This window comes from Dermacentor silvarum, chromosome 8 (assembly GCF_013339745.2).
Source record: "Dermacentor silvarum isolate Dsil-2018 chromosome 8, BIME_Dsil_1.4, whole genome shotgun sequence".
NCBI lineage: Eukaryota > Metazoa > Arthropoda > Arachnida > Ixodida > Ixodidae > Dermacentor > Dermacentor silvarum.
The window spans coordinates 120,439,398-120,462,600 of NC_051161.1; the positions used below are offsets into that span (position 1 = coordinate 120,439,398).

General features: G+C 47.5%; 1 protein-coding gene across 1 annotated transcript in view; it reads right to left on the bottom strand.

Moving 5' to 3' along the window:
- Positions 1-1,801: 1,801 nt before the first annotated feature.
- The window catches only part of LOC125947339 (uncharacterized), a 36,783-nt gene continuing 15,381 nt past the window's right edge, over positions 1,802-23,203 (bottom strand). The window contains exons 3-6 of the mRNA XM_049671828.1: positions 20,808-20,887; positions 20,630-20,683; positions 11,435-11,515; positions 1,802-1,953 (exon numbers count right to left, since the gene is read on the bottom strand). Coding sequence (XP_049527785.1) covers positions 1,802-1,953; positions 11,435-11,515; positions 20,630-20,683; positions 20,808-20,887 — 367 coding nt within the window. The remainder of the gene's footprint in view (positions 1,954-11,434; positions 11,516-20,629; positions 20,684-20,807; positions 20,888-23,203) is intronic.

Below are 23,203 nucleotides of genomic sequence, written 5' to 3' on the forward strand. Positions count from 1 at the left end.
ATTTTCTCCGCCACCCGCGATCACACGCTGGTTGCCGACGCCGGATTTTCTGCGACAGGAGCCCCTAAACGCTATCGCGTTAAAATTTGCAGACTCGCCTTTCAAAAACGCGAGTTGAGTAGGACGGCCGACAGCTTCAAGCTGCCTTCACGTCCCCCATTGCAGAGTCCCCCCCCCCCCCCCCCCCATTGAAGTCGCACGCGAGAGGGCGTCGCTCATACATCTCGGTAGTAAAAAAGCAGGGAAAAGCATGGATACGACCTGATCTCTTAAAATCATAGGTAGCGGTACAAGGTAAATTTAAAAAAAGAAAAAGAATAATGAGAGCTATACAAAAATGCTAGATAAAGAACATGTATAGTATACCTGATTAAATCAAGCAGGCTAGGTGACTATTTGTCGCCGCCCTGTTTCAAAGGGGATGCCAGTAAATCATCATCATCAGCAGCAGCAGCATCAGGTGCGACCGTGCGGATAGCGCAGCTCTTGGGCTCCAGTTCCAGCGCACGAGCGTCGACGTGTCTCGGCGGCTTACTTTGTAACCGAGTGAACGAGAACAGCGACAGATGAAAGCAAACACGGAACGCATTGGGAGGTGAAAGGAAGCATGCGGCGGAAAGCAGAGGAGGAGTGGAGGGGAGACGGCCTGCGCAAGCGCTGAGTGGCCGGTGGCCACGGCGTCCGCCGCCGCGAGGGCGATCTCACCTGCGCTTCAGAGGGGGGTGGCTTGAGGCGGGGAGGGCTACGCTCTTCCGCAGCGTCAGCTGCTGAGGAAGTCCGCGGTATACTGGCATGCGTGACGCGGATAACTGCTCCTGCAAGGGGCGATAGCGAGCGGCTACAAGTCAGGCTGGACGTGACGCTCCCTTGGGTGTTGTCGCCGCTGACGCTGGTGGTACGATTTCCCCGCTACGAGGGCCCGCTCTCGTCGTTGGTGGAACGGAAGCGCGCAAAGAAAAGCGCAGTGCCGCGCAAGACGGACTGTGCGGCGACGATGGGTACGATATGGAGCTAGAGTAGCACGCGTCGTCTGTATGGAAACAAAGCACTCCATTAGCGGAGGTCTCTCTGCGGCGGCTGCTGTGAATCGCACCTACGCGTCACTCACGTGCTGCCTCTCGCAACCTCCCGATTATCGAGGCAGTCGCGCCACACTTCGCTTCGTTTGAAGTGTGCCGCACTAGATAGATTGTCCACGCTAGATACGCTGCTCACAGCGTTCTCTCCCTAATATAAACCGTGTACCTATAGGATCATAAGACAAAATATGGACACGCGAAATGAAAACACGTGTAGAGCTGCGCTCAAACTTCGCATTAGGGAGTATCGTAACCGTAGGTGAATTTTTTGTACTTGGACTTTACGTGAAGGTTCGCGGCGAAAGCAACGCTGGAAATTCGCCAGTTGTGTTCACATAATTGTCGCAATAGTAAAACTGCACTTGCCTGAAGCACCATGTAAATAATGTGCACAAGCGGTGGAAACATTATGCAAGAAATCCCCTATGGCTGACAATTGTCAGCTTATAGAAGCAAAAGTAGAATGTGTTTATACTTATGGTTACTATCAGAGAAATTAAATGATCAAGGATTCATCGGGATAGAGAGACACAATTTACTTTATTACCAAACTTTATTGGCAAGTGACATACAGTTTTATTTCTCGCGCTTTTGTCAATTTCATTAAAAGCACAACACTTGCAGTTTCGAGAGAAAACGATGCATATAAGATGTCGACCATCCCCAACCCATCTACAAGAAAGCATCGCCCGTAGAAGAACAATTTAGGATGTCACTTTTTCTCATCTGTTGCATGAGTGGGTATAAGTGATACACGTTGGCCAGTCCCCGCAGAGTGCCTGGAAATGCTTCAGGCAAGTAAAGTTGACATGGTGATATGGGCCTTCTTTAATAATGGCACTTTCCCACAGGTGGAGCTCGCAGTGAATTTTTCCTGTTGGAGAAAACAGCACGTTGTGTTTTATCGTGGTATGATTTGCGCCACTGCAATACCGAGAGATGTGGCATGCAGCAGTGACCAGTTACAGAGAACCACATCCACAGGCGTTTTTCTGCACATTGGAGAAAACCACATCCACAGGGCAGCATATTAATGCGATGCCTCTGCTATCATACATTATTGCTGCAGAACAGTACGGTGAGAACACCAGCATGCTTAAGGTAACCATCCGGACACCCCACTACCAGCTTTTTTTTTTCTTTTTTTTTTTTTGGTCATGCACTTGCAGTCGTCTCATTCGTGCTAAAGTGTGTAACTCTGCGAATCTCCAAGAAACGACATCAGGATTCACACGTATGCCTTTAAGTCTCCACATCGGCACCATGACAATATTCACTTAGACTTTACATGATGATGAATGACACGGAATTGAGAAATAAATACTAGTGCTTCACAATAACACTATTTCCCAAGTTTACCATTACCCAAGTTTACCATTATCAATTATTCGGCCGTGGTGGCTGGCTGGCATTAGTTCTCTGATGAGGCGGAACAGTTAGTGTTGGTCGCGACAGCAATACTCATATTTTGATAGAGCGAAAATGTAAAAAAAGGTTAAGTTCCTCTTAGCAGCATATTTTTAACTAAGAGAAACTAAGCTGCACCTCTCAGCACCATGTCTCGTAGCAGGCGCTGCAGCGTTGAGTGATGTGAAAGTGTATTTAGCTAAATTACCACTTCCTTTTCGACAGGAGAAAAACTGCATCAAAGATAATAGAAAAGACGTAATGAGTCATTTTACGTAGCATCAGATACTATTAGTTGGGCGTACGCCGCATATGAGTATGCAGTACGCAATATGTTGCGTACGCTGTAAAGTCAGCGTGCCACAACAATTTTAGTTTAACGTGCCGTGATACGCTTTACTCAACCAATATGTGCCATATGCCAGGTGTAAGAGTTTTAAATGCGCGTAAGCATCTCTATGCCTATCCAGCGAGGAAACCCCTCCTTCCGTCCATCCGTCCGTCCGTTCATCCGTCACGTGAGACGATCACTTTCAAGGTAGGGACCGCCGCATATAGCGATTTGTCCTTCGTGCTGCCTCTATATTCAACGCGCACTAAGTGGCGGGAACCCGGCGCACACGAAGCTATCAGTAGTCGGCGCACTTTGTCCCCATCGCAATCACTTTCAGGATGGAGCCCGCGCGGCTGCGCCATGCGTAACCGCCACCACAGTAGGGTTCATCCCCGTTCATAATGGTTCGACGCGGATGGATAAGGCGCTAAAGAGCGATAACAGCTTATAATAATCGGAGTGTCATAAGCGCGCATGGCGGCGCCACTTGCAGTTGTTTGCTTGAGTCATCAATTCACCTTGCGCCGCCATCCGCAGCACTTCGTGTCGCCGCAGCGCTGTCGATTATACTGCTCCGATCAAGTTTCATACCACTGATAATGATACCGGGCTACGTGGAGATCAGCAAGTGGCACAATGCTTACGCATACTTAGACAACTCCCAGGGGAGTTTCTGCGTTAATTTTAATGCTTCTCGGCGCCACCAAGCGTCAGAATTATACCGCGTTTCAGTAACGGCCTGGCTACTGCGATCGGGACACCGGACAATCGCGGTGGCCATGGTAGCGGCCACAAGCATCCGAGTCAAGTGACTTGTTTGAACCTCCGCTAGCATGGCGACATCGCCTTTCAACGTAAAGTAGATGGAATTTGCATGAGGTTTGCCCGTGCTGTACGAGTCGGACGCCATTGTCACCGTCATGCACTCTCGTTTGTTCGAGGTTTCGCGAGAGCATCACGCAGGAAGCCGCGCGTCACGCACGCGACATCTTGTTACAGGCGTACGCACGCATCCGTGAAATAGACCGTTTCGTTTTGCGCTTGCTAACTTCCATCCCGCAGACTTGCAGCGTACGCTTGATTGTTACCTACGACCAACTAAATGTGGTTATTGTTGATCAGAGCAAAACAAGTGCAGCGAATGAATGCGTTAAGTGAACCTTGTGAAATGTTTAAGAATGTTAGAAAAAGTGACAATTTAGGGGATAACTTTACAAAGAACATTCAGAAAATGGTAGTTGAAAGTGATTAGAAATACCGCAATCATAACCAATTAAACACTTGTCCTTCAATCCCTTGTAGGTGTTCTCATTCCTCCATTCACACAGCACCCATTGGAGGCTACAGAATAGTGGACCGTTGCCGCCAATACAACGCTCATTGTATATCAAGTGGTTGTAAAGAATGTAAAACAACACCCGTGGACGCCTGGCACAGTCGCTTTCTTGTTGGCGCTTGCGTACCACTGTCGTGACACTATGGGAAAGATGAGGCCGGCGCGCCTCAGGGAGAGTAGTTGTCTGGCCGTCTGCGCAACACGCAAGTTGCGCAAGTATACGTTGTTGGTCGAACCGAGGATTCTGTTTAGCTGCACGCCGAGGACGGGGTAAAGCAAGCGAAACCCACAAGGATGGCGACGCCAGACAGCGCTGTTGAAGGCAGCTAAGTGGCGGAAATGAAAGCAATCGCCGCCTTCTGTCTCGTCGACCTCGGATTTAAAAGGTTTCCCGAAACTAACCCGACTGGAAATCGACGTGGCAATTTTCCTCGGGCACTTAGTGTCTCAATGTGTAAACCCTGGCACTGGTTACGTCATTGGCAGTTATTCGTCTTTTGGGCGCTGGGTACTTTAATAACACTTCATGTTATTCAGCACCGCTCTCTTGGGCGCTGGTTACTTTAATAGACTCTTACACTTCATGTTATTCAGCACCGGTTGCCACTTCGCCATTGTACGTTTCGGAGAATGGTGTGGCGTGGGCAGCGGAAGATAGCGCTGCTAACTATCCCGAATTAAGCGAAGAGACGTGACTTTTGAGAAAATTTCCCGTGTGCCGACTTGACCCAACTAGAGAAGATTGCCTTTTAGAGCGCAGCTCTTAGGCGCCCGCTCCTGGGTTGAGCGCCGGCGTCCCTCGGCGTAACTGTGTGAACGCGCTCGTGCCGCTGCTCGCACGTTCGTCGTCGTCTTCTTCCACCGCTGACTCCGATTCCGCTCATCACACCAGCGTTCCCATATTGACCCTCCCTATGCGATGGTGCTGACGACACCAACCCACTGCCAGTCGGTGTGGTCATTTCGGTCTCAAAATATGTGCTTGAAAATATCGCCAAATGAAAAGACGTATACAGCTGCGCTCAAATTTCACATTACGGAGTATCGTAATCGTCTGTCATTTTAGCAAAGCACAGCTCTTGCGGCAAGATGCCGCAATTGCTGACACCATCATGGTAGCGGCTAACCCCTCCGCCTCCGTCGCTAGCGTGCAAGTGGAGAGTGCTTCCGCTCCCTCTCCCAACGAATTCCTCGAGCTTCGCGAAGAGATCGCGCGCCTCACCGAAACACTGCCAGCTTTGCAGGCACGCACCTCGCACCCTTTGGAGCAGCGCAGGGCACCGCCACAGCAGCCGCGACTCCGTTGGTGCTGGTACCACAGGAAAGATGGCGATGCGGCGCGCAAATGCGTTGCGCCCTGTGACTATCCGGGAAACGGCAGAGGCCAGCATTGAGGGCGATCAATGCTGCATTACCGACGGAAAGTCGCCCCTCAGTGTTCATCACCGAACGCAGTTGTGGCGTTCGTTTCCTTGTGGACACAGGCGCAGAGGTGAGCGTTATCCCTACATATCCAGCTGACCGTAAGTGACCGAGCTCATCTCCATTAAAAGAAGTCAACAACACAACGATCGCTACTTACGGACATAGCTAGCTGTCTCTCAACCTAGACATAAAAAGAACATTTCGTTGGATTTTTACACTTGCTGATGTGAAATTTGCCATCCTCGGCGCCGATTTTCTCCGTCACTTTGGTCTTTTGGCAGACGTGCGCAACCGACGCCTATATATTCCTGTGTCGCAAGCAACAGTTCAGGGCATGCCCTCAAGCCATCCTCCGTTAGGTCCTACCTTGGTCGGACCTGCCGGAACATCTCGCTTTGTGGCAATATTGAACGAGTTTCCAGAACTTATGCGCCAAGCAAAGGTGGACAATGCGGCTCAGCATGACGTGCTCCATCATATAGCTACGACTGGACCTCCCGTCCATGTCCCCTGAGAAGCTCCGTTTGGCACGCCAAACGTTCGATCATATGCTCGAGCTTGGTATCATTCGGCCCTCGTCAAGCCCTTGGGCGTCTCCGCTTCACATGGTACCAAAACCGGCACCACATGACTGGCGACCATGTGGCGATTACCGGGCACTCGATCGAGCAATTATACCGGACCGCTACCCTGTGCGACATATTCATGATATTACAACGAACTTGCACGGTGCTATAAAATTTTCTAAGGTGGACCCCGTGAAGCCATACCATCAGATACCAGTGGTACAAGACGACGTCCCGAAGACAGTGATAGCAACACCTTTCGACCTATTTGAGTTTCTTCGAATGCCATTCGGACTTCGCAACTCTGGACAGACATTTCAGTGGTTTACGGACGGTGTCTTACGCGGTCTAGATTTTTGCCACGTTTACCTGGACGATCTCCTTATCGCTAGCGCCACTCCATCTAAACACGAGGAACACCTGCGAACCGGTTTTCGACGTCTCTCTGCACATGGCATCGTCGTCAATGCAGAAAAATGCCAGCTTGGTGTGTCCGAGCTGACCTTCCTGGGCCATACCATATCGAGTGGCGGAATTCGCCCCCACCCGGAAAAGGTAAAAGCTGTGCGATAATTCCCGAAACCTAACACTAAGCGACAGCTCCGCGAGTTCGTTGGACTGGTGAACTTCTATCGCCGTTTTGTACCTCAGTGCGCGGCTATCTTGCACCCTCTACACAGACTACTAGCAACTGCGGACAGCACGGCGGCGACCCTCACTTGGACTGAGGAAGCATGCAACGCTTTTCATCGAGTCAAGGAGGCTTTGGCAAACGCTACTTTCCTCGTGTATCCGCAACCAGGCATACCGCAGTGCACCATGGTCGATGCCTCAGACACAGCCATCGGCGAAGTACTACAGCAGCTGAGCAACGGAATCTGGCACCCGACATCTTTCTTCTCGAGAAAGCTGACCCCTGCAGAAGAACACTACAACACTTTCGGCCGACAGCTGCGTGCTATCTGTGCCGCCATCCAGCATTTTTGGTCACTATCTTCAAGGCGTGGATTTCTTTGTGCTTACAGACCACAAACCTCTGACGTACGCCCTGAGTCTCCCGACATCGGACAGAGGAACGCACACAGCCCGTGAGCTACGTCAGATGTCTTACATATCCGAGTTCACTACAGAAATCCGGCATGTAAGCGGCGTCAACAATGTGGTCGCAGATGCCCTGTCACGAAGTCCTGTCAACGCCCTTAGCCTTTCCGAGGTGACTGATTTGACTCAGCTGGTGGCAGCTCAGCAAGCAGATCAAGAACTCGGTCAGTCGCTGACAACAACAACCACACTGAAGTTGCAATGACTACCTTTGTCCGGATTAAAAGACCGAGTGTGCAGCGATGCATCAACAGACAACCCTCGTCCTTTCGTTCCTTCTGGCCTTCGTCGTACCGTCTTCCAGTCGCTGCACAAGCTGGCGCATCCGGGTGTTCGGGCGACACAAAAGCTAGTGACGACAAGGTAGATCTGGCCATGTATAAATCGCGACGTCCGGCAGTGGACGCAAAAGTGCATCACCTGCTAGTGAGCTTGCAAGGCATATCGACGTGGAACGAATTCAGAGGGTGTCACAGGTTTTGAGATATGACCGGTCAAATTCGTGGTAAAAATTCAGTGTTGTTCCGCCCTTTTTAACGAAACGATGTGTTATGCATTGAAGCGCAGAAGTAAAGTAAAAGCTAATGCGTTTCGTTGGACATATTGAAAAATAATTTCTCGAAACTTGTTTAGTCCTGCGAATTCGCCTAAGTCTATATGCCTTGGAAGATCACCACGTTAGAAACCACAAGCATTTACCACGTTACTGCTTGTGGTTGCCAGGCTCATTTCTCGGAGACAACCATTTATTTATTTATTTATTTTTATTTATTATACCCTCAAGGTACAGTTGTACATTGCAGAGGGGAGGGGCAAGGTAAATACAGAGGCAAATCACACAATCGTTGATTATAGAAAAAAATACAAGTACAAATAATCAAAAACTTTCCAAGAAAACGTCAAGCTAAATGCGTTGATATCAATAAACAATAAAAAGAACAAGAAGAAATGAGGAAGGAAGACAAAAAAAAGAATAAAAAAGAATTGTCCTGGAAATGTTAGATAATTACTTGATGCAATACCTGGGAAAAAACATGGCAGAACATCGCAAAACGTGGTATACAAAATGATAAGAATGGTAAATAGAAACTTGGTAAGCGTAGCAAAAATACACGGCGTAACAAAAAGAAAAGAAACGAAAAAGAAGCATCATATAAAAATACAAGCCATAACTTAAAATTATGGCATAAGAACAGATATTATGCAGAACAAGCAATCGCAACATTAATTTATAAAATGAAACTTTGAAGTGTGGATTTAAAGTTATTGGTGTCAATTATGCTTGTAAGTGATGCGGGTAAGTTATTCCAATCTTTGCTCGTTTGGGGAAGAAATGAATATGAAAAGCGGACGGTGTTGCAGCGCGGAATGTTTACCTTTTGGCGGTGGTCAATGCGAGATGAAATGTATGGTGGTGGTTGAACAAAGATTGAACGTAAATATGCGTTGTGGTAGTGGATTTTATGGAAAATACATAGGCGAGATAGTTTTCTGCGGGTTGATAACAGCGGGAGGTGTAGGAGAGCTTTCATGTTAGTGACACTTGCAGTTCTTTGGTAGTTGGTGAGAATGAAACGGGCTGAGCGATTCTGTATTGCCTCTAGAGAATGTGTGAGGGTGTCACGACCAGGGTCCCATACTGATGATGCGTACTCAAGCTGTGGACGAATGTAAGTTGTGTACAATAAGAGTTTTAGCGATGATGGTGCTAGGGAAAATTTCCGACGAAAGTATCCCAGTGTACGAGTGGCCTTAGAGGTTATGTGGTCAATATGAGTTTTCCAGGATAGATTGCTGGCAATGTGAACCCCCAAGTATCGGTACGACGTTACACATTCTAGTGGGATGTTATTTAGCGTGTAGGTGGGGCAGATCACGTCAGTACGAGAAATCCTCATAGTCTTACACTTTTTAATGTTTAGTTCCATGCGCCACGTACGACACCACTCATTTATGTTATTGAGATCCTCCTGAATTGCTAGAAATATCTGAGGGATTAGTTATTTACGATACAAGACGCAATCATCCGCAAATAGGCAAATGTTCGAGGAAACGTGAGTGGGCAAGTCATTAATGTAAATTAGGAATAATAAAGGACCGAGCACGGACCCTTGCGGGACACCGGAGTCAACTGGAGCTAGAGGCGAGTTCGCGTCATTGGTGGTTACAAATTGAACAACGTGATGTCAGAAACGCGCGAATCCAATTAATTATGGCAGGGTCTATGTTTAGGACGTTTAATTTATGAAGAAGCAATGCATGGTTCACTTTGTCAAATGCTTTAGCAAAGTCAAGAAATATACACTCTGTTAAAAAACCAGAATCTAAATTGGCATGTAGGCCATTAGTGAAGAGGATAAGTTGAGTGTCACAGGAGAAGTTTTTACGGAATCCATGCTGCATAACTGCATAACTTTCTAGGCAGGAGCCGAAACACTTCTTCAAGACTTACTCTAGAAGCCGATTTTATGAAAAAAAAAATCACCAGCCCTTCCCCTGTCGAGAAAATGGGGGTAAGCGAAGCTTGTCATTTGTGTACCTGACCTAATACTTTTCCTTCCCTTTCCTACTGCTTTACCTTGCCTTTCGCGCAACGTTTCCTTCCGTTTCGTGGTACGATTCTCCGCTCGTCGCTGTTGTCGCTTGCGTTCGATGTCTCCAGCTTGCTCGAAGGCGCGTTTAGCAGAATTCGCCCACCATTTCTGCTTGCGATTCTTCCAAATTAAATTGCTTCAAAATTAAATCTGTCTGTCACGTAAGACAAAGAATGGCTCATACCCCCTAAAGCAATTGCGCATATACCCGTAAACGCGGCCTCCCCATTACGACGACAGAAGAAGTGAAATTCTACGTTGAAATGATGAGCTGCAACGGAGCCAGCTGTGGAAGAACACGATGACGACGCACGTGGTAGCAGTGGCACGAGCGCTTGCCGAGCACGAGCACGAGCGCCACCCGAGGGGCTCCAATAAGCCAGCTGTCGAAGAACGCGACGACGCTCGAGCCAATGCTGATGATGATATCGCGTACGCGTAAACCGACCCCGACACAAGTAAAGCTTCGCTTAAATAAAGATATTGAGATTGTTGCATAATTTGGCCGTCAATTGAGCTGTTCTCCCCAGAATATGACTGGTTGCACAACCGCCTTCGATGTACACATGTTCTTCCTGCGAAAGTGGTGTGTACATATCGTACGCATGCGTGAGAAATTTATATATATATATATATATATATATATATATATATATATATATATATGTATAAACGTAACAGATGCAGGAAAGCGCGACGACGAACCATTTGGGAACAAGACGTTGAACTTTTTGGGGTGGTGGACCAGCCTTCGTCACAGTACAACTCTGACGAAGGCTGGTCCACCATTCGAAAACATTAAGTAAATATGTCTTATTTCCGATAAGTTCGTTGTCTGATTCCTGCATATATATATATATATATATATATATATATATATATATATATATATGCCATTAATTTAGCATTTCTTTATTTCACTTAGTACAAGTAATTTCTCCTATGTCGTGCTTGGTGTCGTTGTTTCTTGGCTCCTTATAATACGATTAATAACATTCGGGCCCCTATGTTACCTTTCTTCTCGTTCATTACATAACGAGGGCCTCGAATCCGAAAATATTGTTGCCTTCAGGTAGCATGAATGGGCTTATTGACCAGTTCATCGCGGGAACGGCATGATTTGTCTTTAAATATATGTTCTATAGTTTTCCTGCTGCGCGAAATTGAATAGCATGAGGAACAGCTTTTCACGGCAGCATCTCTTGCTGTTAGTATGTTTCATTTATCGAGTTCAACTAGTGTTCCAGGTCGTCTTTAATTAAGCATGAATTTTCGCTACGAAGGAAGGTTATTGAACAAGAACAGCTCTCATGAGTGTAATTGCGGTGATTGATATCTACGAATTTTCTTACAAGGCTTACGGTTCTGAGGAATCGACGATGGCTGCGAACCGTCGACCATATTTCAGTATATCGCGTCGAATTTCGCTTACTTTTTTCCTAAACCAAAGGAGGGTTAATGATAACAAAAAAAATGGTCGCTAACTGTAAAAATGCCATCCTCCGTCGCAAGTATAAAAAAATGTTGACGTAAACTCTAAACATGCAGAAAAATCCAAATATTAAAAGCGTTTCAATGTTGTTTAAAATTACCTCTTCGCGGCATCGTAAACACAGCGCACTGTAGGTCACGGAGGTTGAAGAACAAGGTCCTTCTGGCAGGAACCGATTCATCTGAAAAAAAAAATTGAATGTGTGGCTATAGTTAAACAAGTTATACATACTTAACACACATCTTGGAATATACGTGAAGCGAAGGTTTCGCGAAGCGGTTAAAGAAAGTGTTATAAAGTATCTCATTGAATTCCTGCTTGCTTGGCGCAAAGGAAACTCGCGGGCGTGCTAACCTTGTTGCTATGACGTTCCACACACAAGCTTATGCACTCAAATAGATAGTAGGCGTCGGCATCATAGAAGTATCCGAGCCATTTTGGCCTACAAGTTAGATTATCGGGCTACTGTGCCGGGGTAGCGAGGTTCAAATTTTGGGATCTAATAATTTTTTTTCTTAGCATGACCGATTCGGTAAGGCAGCAGCAGCGCTCAGCAGCCACGGTCTAGCAAGTAAAGCTTCCCTTTGGAACATATCACGAAAAATCTACGACATACCGTACAGCATGTCGTCCACTTAATTCAAATATAAAAATAAAATCTTTTGCATTTAAGTTCAATAAATTGGCCAAGATAGCTCAAAGTATTTTTAGTGGCCGTTTCTAGCACTTCAGTGCTTGCGTAAATCGCCTCCCAGATTCAAGATTCTCGTAGCCGATTTGCGAGGCGTACCGTATTTTTTTTTCTCCGGATGAACCGTGAAAGGCCGGTGATATAAAAATGGAAAACCTCTTCGCAGTAGAAAAACATTCCACACGTCCACGAGCATCGTCTATTAAAATTAGGTATCACCTGCCAGCTGCTGTCTGACTGTCCAGTGTAGTCACTGTGCTAACAAGAAGCTCACGGAGCGTGAGAAGTCTTCAAAGTTGGTGCACCCTAGCATTCAGCGGCTGTTTACCGCTAAATATAAGTCCTTTATTTTCCCTTTTGAAAGAAAAGAGCAGCCACATTACTGGGGTATTATAATATGGGCACTGACATTTCGCACATGACAGGGGTATTCTTTCACGGGAGAAAGAATGACAAAGTTATCAAGGATTTTGGTATAAATTAAGAGAAGAAACTAGTATCTACCAACCATTTAGTATTACTCTCACAGAATGAATAATTGCACCTACGACACCTCCAGCATAAATGATCAACTTCATGAAGGTGGTTGTTTGTGTTTGTTTTACTTCACCCTAACATTATTCAGTACAATTTCAAATGTTTTGATACAGTCACATATAGAATAATCTTTCCCGCGAAGATGAACACGCGCATTGTTTTCATCGTCTTCTGCCCTTCTAAAACTCCGACAGTAACTGTTTAGTCTAGCAGAAACTGGCAGCACAGCCTACATGGTGCACCGGTGGGAATAAAACTGCACTAACTTACTCCGGTCAAAGAGGATCCTGCAGTGATTTTATAACGCCGTGCCTGCATCGCTCGCAGTCAACACCTACGGCAATACCGCGGCGCTCGATTATTATTGCGATAGCAATTATGCGCACACTCCATGTGCATTTCTGCCGTCAGCGTCGCCGTGAGGTTTCGTATAAAGTCCGAGGGCGAAAAAGTCATCGCCGTGCGCCGTATGCTCTATCTGCGAGTAAAAGCGCGCGAGGATGAGCCAGCGATCGCCGTTCAAACGTCATCAGCGCACCTGGCGCCGCCACCTGCAGTATTTTGCTTGAGTCATCAATTGATCTTGCGCCACCGTCCGCACCAGTTCGTGTCGCCGTAGCGCTGTCGTTTGTACTGGGCGGATCAAGTGTCGTAACACTGATAATTATACCGGTCTGCGTGGAGGTGAGCAAGTGGCACAATGCTTACGCATACTTAGACAACTCCCAGAGGAGTTTCTGCGTGGTTTTTTTTATTATCACTTGCAAGTCTGCTCTCTTGTTTAACATCATTCGCAAATGTCGTTTTGAATGTCACAGTAATAAAGAAAACAGCAATTGGCTTAATAAACAATTCGTGATTTATTTACACGTATAAATATTCCCAATATTTAGGAGAACATACTTGTTCAATTCATTCAAGCTATGGTTAGTGCCACATTGAGCATCAGTAAGCATGTTTATTTTGAAAAGAAATATTATCCGGGCCAAATCGTATGCACAAGCTTTTGATTGTCGAGGAACACACTGGGGCCGTCAGCTAGATATTGCCAGAAAAAGAAAGACTTGCGTCTAAACTGAGCAGAAATAGCTACGAACAAGTGGTAGACAATGCTATACATATTTAACAACCAGGTTCAGAATAAATTGTTGTTCGTATGTATAACAATACATAACAACGCCTATTTTGAAAAACTCGCCCTTGGATACTTAATACAGAAACAAAACTTGAAAGATACATACCACGTGCTCTTTTTTAATTTCGAGCATTTTTATTCATCTATGAAATGGCTTCCGTATGTTCATTCTAGTAGTTGCGCACGAGAATGGCTCCCCTAGCTAGTGCACAGCTAGACATACATGATTCGAAGTGTTCTCCGCAGAAATGAGATGGAGCACGAGTTGCAAAAATAAACGAATCCGATTGTTATACAAAGCGTAAACGTTTATTATAAAAACTTACAATAAACTAAGGAAGCTTCTACAACAAATGGTAACAGTCATGTAGCTCTAAATGTTATAGCAGAGGTAAATGATCAAATAATATAACATCTGTGACCAGTCACCGGTATATTGATGAATTCAGCGGGAGAAAAAGTGGGTTGCCCTTTGGCTTTTGATTATTTTCTGCATCTCGGTCTTGCTGAAAAGTGGCGCAGATGCCTAATGACATCAAGCTTGCATGAAATCGAACTTGCCCTAGCCCAACACGAATTCGGGACTCACTTCACCGCCCGGCACAGCTGCACCTGTAATATCTAACGTCGTCCCTTTCTCCCTCCAACGGGTGTCCTTAACACCTAGACGTTTGTTTCTTCTTTTTTTTTTCTTGAATAAGGTTGAGGCCCATAAAAACCTGTAATATACTGTTTCACTCCGTAGAAGGAGTACGCTTGCTTCAGGTGGACCTATATGTTTCAAACAATATAAGCCCACTTGCAGTAAGATATTTGTACTACGCATCATTTTTATAGCGGTTGAATACTTGCAGCTCCATATTTCCCTCTAGCAATTTGAGTACAAATCTTTGAGCTAGGCATGCAGCTGCGGTCATACGTCTCCAGTATAAATTCTAAATTCTACATTGGGTACGTGTAACTCCATGATGGCTCGTCATCACTTTTAAAATGCAGGGCCTCCAGCCACGGAAGGCTTGAGCATACGATGCCGGATTGTAGCGGACAGGGTCAATCTGAATGGCTAAAGTAAGCATGGCCCCTTATGGTCTAGGCCACGCTCCTTGCCAAGAATCCATACGTCATGTACTGCCAGCCGCCGTGACAATACCCTCTACCAGAAATTACCTTTCTACGTCACAAACAATAAGTTCCAGGAAAGTACCGAAATAAAGACCCAAGTGAATGATAAAGCAAATCCGAGAAACGTACGACAATTCACAGATGTGCGCGACAGGCCTGATCTGCCATCGAGATTATTCTATGTAAATACCGTGTTTTATCACTTCGTTCCAAATAACGAGAATGTGTCAACCTGTAAAAACGGACACGAAAGCGAATACGCTTGGCGGCGCTTAGGACGGGGACAAAACAGACACTGCCACACGGGTACCAGTGCTAGCTCAATTCAAGATACTGCTCTGGTACGACAGATCCTTGCTAAGTACCCCGAGAACGAGCTTGACTCATGTGAGGTTGCTGACGCGCACTTAAATATTGTCGCGACGTCGGAAATTCGAGGGACCAACGAAACGCACTTGTCAGCAGGTGCAGTAACAAGAACGTACGGCTTTGTTAATACCACGCGCTGGTCACTGCTTCTTCTCGTCCTTTTTCTATGATTTTCAGAACTGCCGGTATATCGCGTTACGTCGTCGTGTTTGCCGCACTACATCGACGCCGCAATTGCCTCCCTTCCAAGAGAAGCAGTAGACCAGCTGGCTTGTCGGGTGACGCTTTGCGTCTTTGGCAGTCACGACAAGTGCGTACATAATGTTTAACATCGTCAGGGAGCTTCGGCGAACAATACTTGCGCCGCAGTCGGAGCAATGTTCGTGTGTAGCCCAGATGACCTGAGGTGGCCTCATAACCGTTGACGCGACTAACACGAGAGGCTGTTCCCTTTGTTTGGGGCGAAAGCGAGCAAATGGCATTTAACGAATTACGTCAGCGTCTGCAAATGCCCCCAGTTCTTGGATACTTTGACCAGGACGCCCCGAGAGCACTTCATACCGACGCGAGCAATGCAGGTCTGGGTGCCGTCCTGGTGCAGTGGCAAGAATGCTTCGAAAAAGTGATAGTCTACGCCAGCAGAACTCTCTCGCACTCAGAAGAAAACTATTCCACTACGGAGCAGGAATGCCTCGCCGTAGTGTGGGCTGTTATTAAATTTCGCCCTTATTTGTATGGTCGCTCATTCACCGTCGTCAGTGACCACCACTCTCTCTGTGGTGCACATGCTGTGAGAATTTCATGGCGAAGCGAAGCAGGCACGGCCAGCAAGTAGGTGCTTCCCGTCGGAGAAAAATTCTTCTTATAGAGAACATTGTCCTTCAAACAAAATTACGCCAGACTTCGTCCCAACAGTCGCGGCACGTCTTTGCCTTCCAAGAAATCAATAAGCGGAAGCAGTTCTGGGTCGTCGCGCTATTGCCGGGAAATGGTAAATGTATCGACGACTCCCAAGAATGCAGCGTCCGTGTCCTGATCCTCGGTGACAGAAGGCTGTATTGGTGCCCGAAAGAGGCAGTCGGCGTTGGTATGCTTTTTCCCTGATTAGCTATACGACGCTCATGTCGAACTCCTGAAGCCTGAGGCTCCAGCGCGCCAGTCGACCACAGGGGTCTCTTAAATTAGTCAGCCAACAGAGAGAGTGGTGGTCACTGACGACGGTGAAAGAACGACCATGCAAATAAGGGCGAAATTTATTAACAGCCCACACTACTGTGAGGCATTCCTTCTCCGTAGTGGAATAGTTTTCTTCTGAGCGCGAGAGAGTTCTGCTGGCTTAGGCTATTACTTTTTCGAAGCAGTCTGCCACTGCACCAGCACGGCACCCATACCTACATTGCTCGCGTCGGTATGAAGTGCTGGTGCTGCGTCCTGGTCCAAGTGTGCAAGAACTGGGGGCATTTGCAGACGCTGACGTAATTCGTTAAATGACATTTGCTCGCTTTCGCTCCAAACAAAGGGAACATCCTCTCGTTTTAGTCTCGTCAACGCTGAGGCAATACAGGAAAAGTCCACAATAAACCGTCGATAATAAGCGCACAGGCCCAATAATTGTCTCGCTGCCTTGCTGTCAGATGGTCTGGGAAACATTGTAACAGAATCTATTTTGTCCGGGTCAGGCTGTACATCTTCGCTACTGACGACGTGGCCCAGGAATTGGAGCTCGTTAAAGCCAAAATGACATTTTTCTCCCTTTAATGTGAGGTCAGCTGAGCGTACGGCTTCTCTCTTAGGTTCTCGTCAAATGTAGCCGAAAAAACGATCACATCGTCGAGGTATACCAAGCACGTTTGCTACTTTAGGCCTGAAAGTACGGTGTTCATTAGACACTGAAAAGTGGCTGACGCTGTACACAAACTTAAATTCGTAAAGACTGTCGGGCGTCACGAAGGCAGTTTTCTCTCGATCTCTCTCATCGACTTCTATCTGCCAGTACCCGCTGCGTAGGTACATGGAGGAAAAATAACGTGCATGACTCAAACTGTCTAGTGAGTCGTCTATGCGTGGTAATGGATAGATCTCTTTCCTGGTTACCTGATTTAACTTACGATAGTCAATACAGAAGCGTAAGCTGCCGTCTTTTTTCTTAACCAGCTCCACAGGGGACGTCCAAGGAGTCTTCGAAGACGCTGTGTCACATCATCCTCGAGCATTTTCTTCAGGTACTTTTGTATTTCTTTGTGTTCCTTCGGGGCCACACGGTAGGGGTTCTGTCGAATGGGTCTCGTGGCATCGTCCAATCGTCCGTAGTTATCCGATGCTGGGTCAGTGGTGTTTGCTTGGCCTTGGACGTGGACGAAAAGCAATCCTCAAACTGCCGTATCAGTTCAAGTAGGCGCTACCTCTCAGCGGGTAACAGGGTGCAGCTAACATCGACAGACAATGTTGCCGGGGCTGGAATAGTTTTTTTTATTCATTCCTTGGTGGTGCACAGCGAAGCAGTCCATTACTTGTATTCCGTCAGCAGAGACGCAATTGCAGTGTCCTTCGGTACGTGGCGGCGTTTGTTGCTAATGTTCGTAAGGAGCACCGCTTTATGCCCACGATTTAAAGCCAGAATGCCCCTTGCAATCGATACACCTTGTGTGAGCAATAATTCGCTTATTTCTTCCGCTATCACATCAACATTGTAAGCCCTTTCGCTAGAGACAGACACAAGGCAGCAGGTTCGCGGCGGTATCATCACGTCCTCGGTTAGTCGTAAATGCGCGTGCTGTCTATGTGACCAAAATGTGACCAAATGCTCCGGGATGTTTAAAACAGCGCCATAATCGCGCAGATCATCCATCCCCAAGATGAGTTCCTTGCAGCATTCGGGGAGCATAATGAACGTGGCAATAAAGCTGGAATTACCCGATGCGGGGTATGGCAGTACACTTACCCGTTGGCGTCATTAGCTGACTCCCGGCACTTCTTATGGGTGGCCCTGTCCATAGTGTTTTCACCTATTTAAGGCGGTCAACCAGCTCTTGACGCATAATCGAGAATAAAGCACCGGTGTCCACAGGGGCTGTTACGGGTTGTCCGTCAATAAAAAGGTTTAGGTCGACCCGCAAACATTCGTCGGCATTACTCGTCGTCGTCATGTCGTCTTTTTGCGGCAGTTGGGGGGTCTTTTCGGCGTCTCGACAGTTGGCAACCTTCCCCCGGATGTCGCGGCCGTTAGTTTCTCCGGGGAGGACTGGGGGAGCGGCCCCTTACGACGTCAGCAAAACTTAGGTGGCTGGGGGAAGCGGAACGTTGAGGTGACGAACTGCTGGCGACGACGTAGCGAAGCGGCTTGGTTGGTCGGCAAGTGATACTCGTCCAGGGCACGGCGGTATTCAAAGCGCGGGGAAGCTGAACGTGGAAAGCCTCCAAACGCGATGTCTCGGTGAGGGCAGTAACGGACAATGTGGCCCGGTTCCCCTCAGTAGAAGCAGAGTGGTCGTCAGGTGGTAGTGGGCCACAAGTCAGTTCGGTGAGCTGGTGGTCGTCTCCCAGGCTTGCGCTGCCACGATGGAGTGGTAACAGGCCTCGAATGGAACGGCGTGGTCGGCGGTGGAGGACGACGAAAGACATCGGCATAGCTCAACGGGCGTGATTCAGGGCACGGCGCGGGCGATGAAAAGGCCTCCCGCAGTTCCTGACGGACGACTTCGGTAACAGAAGCGACTGCTGGCTCGGCAGAAGGAGCAACCAAAGTTTGTAGTTCCTCACGCATCCTTCTGCGAATCAGCTCTCACAGAGAGCTTGAGCTTGTGGTGGCATTCTGAGCGACGGCACTCATCGGTGTGTTATTGGGCAGGTGGTCAATGTGGCGGAATCGTTGCTGTAGTGTAGTGCCCGCTCGATTAAAGTGGCCTCCTTGATAAATTCGTCTACTGTGGTTGGTTGGTTTCATACCAGGCCTGCAAACAATCGTTTTTTAATTCCTCGCATGAGATGGCGCACTTTCTTGTCAGCTGGCCGAAATAAACAGGCCATATCTTCAGCATACATGGCAAGGCTTCCGTTGGATTTCTGAAAGCGCGCTTCAATAAGCTGTTGCGCGTAATCCCGCTGGTTAGAACAGAACTTATCCAGGAGCTGGCGTCGAAAGTTGCTCCACGTTTGGAAGCACGCTTCCTGGTTCTGGAACAACGTGCGTGCGCTGTCTTCTAGTGTGAAAGAAGCGTGCGCAAGTTTTTGTTCTGCGCTCCAGTCGTTGACTTTAGCAACCCTCTCATCAAGGCAGTCCTCAACGTCTTCAAATGCATCGCCACGAAAGATGTCAGGAACGCGAGGATGCTGAAAAGTCACCTGGGAAAGTCTTGTCATCCTCTGTGAAGGAGCAAGATTCGCCGATGCAGGAGTTTCCATGCTGGTCGGAGCTGGAACACTGGTGAATTCGGGGCTCAGGCGTAACAGGCGGCTGCTGAATTGGTGCACTGGAATAATGATGAGCGGTTTATTCTCTGAACTGCGCGTACGAGTCCTAGTAGGAGTCCCGAGAATCAGGTACCCAACACCTCCACCAGTGTCGCGACGTCGGCAACTCGAGGGATAAACGAAAGGCACTTGTGAGCAGGAGCAGTAACAAGAACGTACGGCTTTTTTAATACCGCGCGCTAGTCACTGCTTCGTCTTCTTCTTGCGCTCTATGTTTTTCGTAAGTGCCGATATGTCGTTTTACGTCGTCGTCTTTTCCGCACTACAGACATGGCAATATGTTTGATTCTGCCAAGGACGTAGACATCGTCGGAGTTATCAGAGGCGGCGAAAATTAAAAGGGCATGTGGTGAGAAAAAACTTCGTGATATATGCTCTACGTCCAAGACACAAATTACCCAATGCTTGCAACAAAACGAATTGGAGTGCAGGGATGTCAAGAAGTGTTTTATGAGGCACGACAAAACTTTAAAGTCGTAGTGCTGAATTCTGAAAGAAAGGCACCGCATACGCTATTCACGTCTTTTACTCTGGATCAAACACTGTAATGCAGCGACTAGAGTGTGTGACTTCCTTTCACAATGCATTAGTCGATCTCCCTACCTGTTGGACAGCACTTCCTCCAATGCTCTAACCGACAGGGACTCACGACTGTAAACGAAGTAAGGTTCTTAACAAATTGCGTATATTTTGCTGTCCCGGTGACATTGTTTGCTGTATCTGAACAACAGTCAAAGACACAGCAGGAGACTTTAGCTACGTGTGAAAGAATATAAAGTAGCAACTACTGCCCATTGTCTCAAACATGTGATTTTTGACTGCCGTCACTTGACCTCTACAACACATTGTTAATCTTCAAGGCGTCAAACCACCAGCTTTTTCAGGCATGTCTACAGAAGGATCTTATAGCACCTTTCATGTAATAGAAGAATTTCTATATAAGGCATGTTTGAATCAATATTTCCGCTCACCTTTATCTGTGGAAAAGTCCCTTGCTTTTTCTCTAGTACGAAAGGTTGTTTCTTCTGAAATGGTGGTGAAACAATATTTCTAAATTACAATGGGAGGAGTCTTTTCTAAAGAAATTTTCCCACCATACCAATACTCAAACACTTGTGAATGTGCCTCTCATTTAAATTTTAAACTTACTTGGCCAAAAATTGGGTTCCATGTAGGGGCCGCCTACATCAGGGTCGTCTCCCAGTTTGGCGTTAACAGGCATGTCATATCTGAAATCATATCACGCCTTCGTTAACAACCAAGGACGTGTCGTAGTTATCACTATTTCCAAATTCTCGCACGAGGCATGCAAAACTTATTTAACAAAGCTACATCACCACTATATGGTGCTTAGTGGCGAAAAAAATTACACCATCTTCCCGTAGGGGAACCCTGAGTAGTATGCGAAGCAGCCATGGGGTCGACTCAAGTTCCCATTAGTTTTCAGATCGGCCTGTCGCCGCTGCCGTTTCGTGGCAGCGGCTCGAGCCCTCTTCTCCGCGGCGCTGTCCACGGCACTGACACTGGCGTTGACGCTGGCGCTGTCCGTGGCACTCATCGCGGCGTTGCGGGAGGAGAATGAGAGGACGAAGCGAATGATGATGAGTGGGCGAAGCACCGGGGCATCATTCGGGCGAAACGCCGGAAGCGTTCTCCGGAAGCCGGCTTCCGTAAGTGGAACCGGAAGCGGAACCGGAAGTGGGAACGGAAGCGGAACCAGAAGCAGAAGCCGGCTTCCGGTTCCTGCTTCCGGAAGCCGGAGTTTGGCGTGCATGTACTATACATATAACTACAAGGAGAGGAGGGGAGGAGAATGCGCAAGCGCAGTGCGGGTGTGGGCGCCGCACGGCGGATGGAGGGAGTGACATAGCCCCGACCATAAGTTGCTTCGCATCTAAAAACGCGTGCGAGCTTGGACATAATACAGCTTTCTTATATACGCTGGTATTTATGCTTATTTTAGCGTAAGTATACGTAACGTAATTGCTTTTGTTTAACAAAAGGTTTTTCACGAATAGCTCCAATATGCGCCAGTAATCAGGGAATTAAGAAATCTCGATTGGTGGAATTGAAGCATCATGAAAAGATGTGAAGTTTTGTGATGGAACCAGAACGCATCAAGGTAGTAGTATTAACAGTAGAGTAGAAGCATTGAATGTTATACCAAAGCAGTGGAAGCGGTGTACATTAGTCTGTTAAATATATTCAGCGGCGTCTTTTAGATGATTGCAACTCATTGCAAATAGGACAATTCACTTGGATTAACTGGAGGCACCATTTAGGGAGCCGTTAATTAGAGTTGAAAGAAGTTGTTGAGTAACCAGGCAACCATTTGTTTATCAAGCTAAGTGCAATATAGTGATACATGCATATTGCGTGTTTCTTGTGGACAATGCGCGCGCGCGCCCCGTACGAAGCAGACGAACTGCTTCTTGCTCTCGAGCTGTCGGCTGAACTGGCCAGCGCTGCAGTTGTCTTGTGTAAATATACTTTGTAAATAGTCTCCACTGCTTAATCCTTTGTTCGCGTAACATTTTGGTGGAGAGTGCCGTTCCCCGTCCACGCCACGGAGCTCCGCAGCGGCCGCACCATCCTGCTTTCCGCAATGGCTCCCTGTGACGACACCTCGTCTGCTACTACTGCTGCGACCCCGACAACAACGTACGTCACGGTTACTAATCCCCGCGATTCTGGCATCTTCTCCGGCCAAGATAATGTCGACGTTGAGGATTGTATGAGCGTGTTAGCCGAAGCAACCGCTGGGACCCTACCATTATACTAGCGAATGTACTATTATACTTGGGTGGAGCACCTCGTGTCTGGTTCCGGACACACGCGGACGACATCGCTAGCAGGGATGCTTTCAAAGAGAAGCTCAGTGACCTTTTTGGAAATCTGACCGGTCGGTAGCTGTCTGCAAGAAAAGAGCTTGCTACCCATGTTCAGTCTTCTACTGAATCGTATGTCTCATACATACATACAAGACGTGCTCGCTCTTTGCCGGAAAGCCGACGATAAAATGGCCGAGGTTGACAAAGTAGGCCACGTTCTCAAAGGTATCGCGGACGACGCGTTCAACTTGCTGATCTTCAACAATGTTTCCACTATCGACGTCATTATCAAGGAATTCCGCCGCTTTGAGCTCGCCAAAAGCCGCCGCGTCATTCCACAGTTCCCCCGGCTCCCTAACACCGCTGCGACGCAAGACGACATCGCAGCCGTGTTAGGGAGAGGCCTTACCGCTTCACCCCCCTTCAATGAGAACGTCACACGTATTCTTCGCCGCGAGATCGAGGCTACAAGTGCTGCTGCGTTCCATCCACGCCCACTTGACCCCACCATTGACCAACCAGCCCCAGCGATTTCCCTCATTCAGGCAGTTGTGCGGCAAGAATTTGCCAATCTCGGTTTTCCTGCTACCTGCTCTGTGTCCCGACCTGACGCCAGACCGGTGCCGACAGCTGCGCCTCGCAGCAATCTGTATTCCCCTTCCAGATACCGCAACCCTACAGAGTGAAGACCTCTGTATTAAAAAGGCAGCAGAT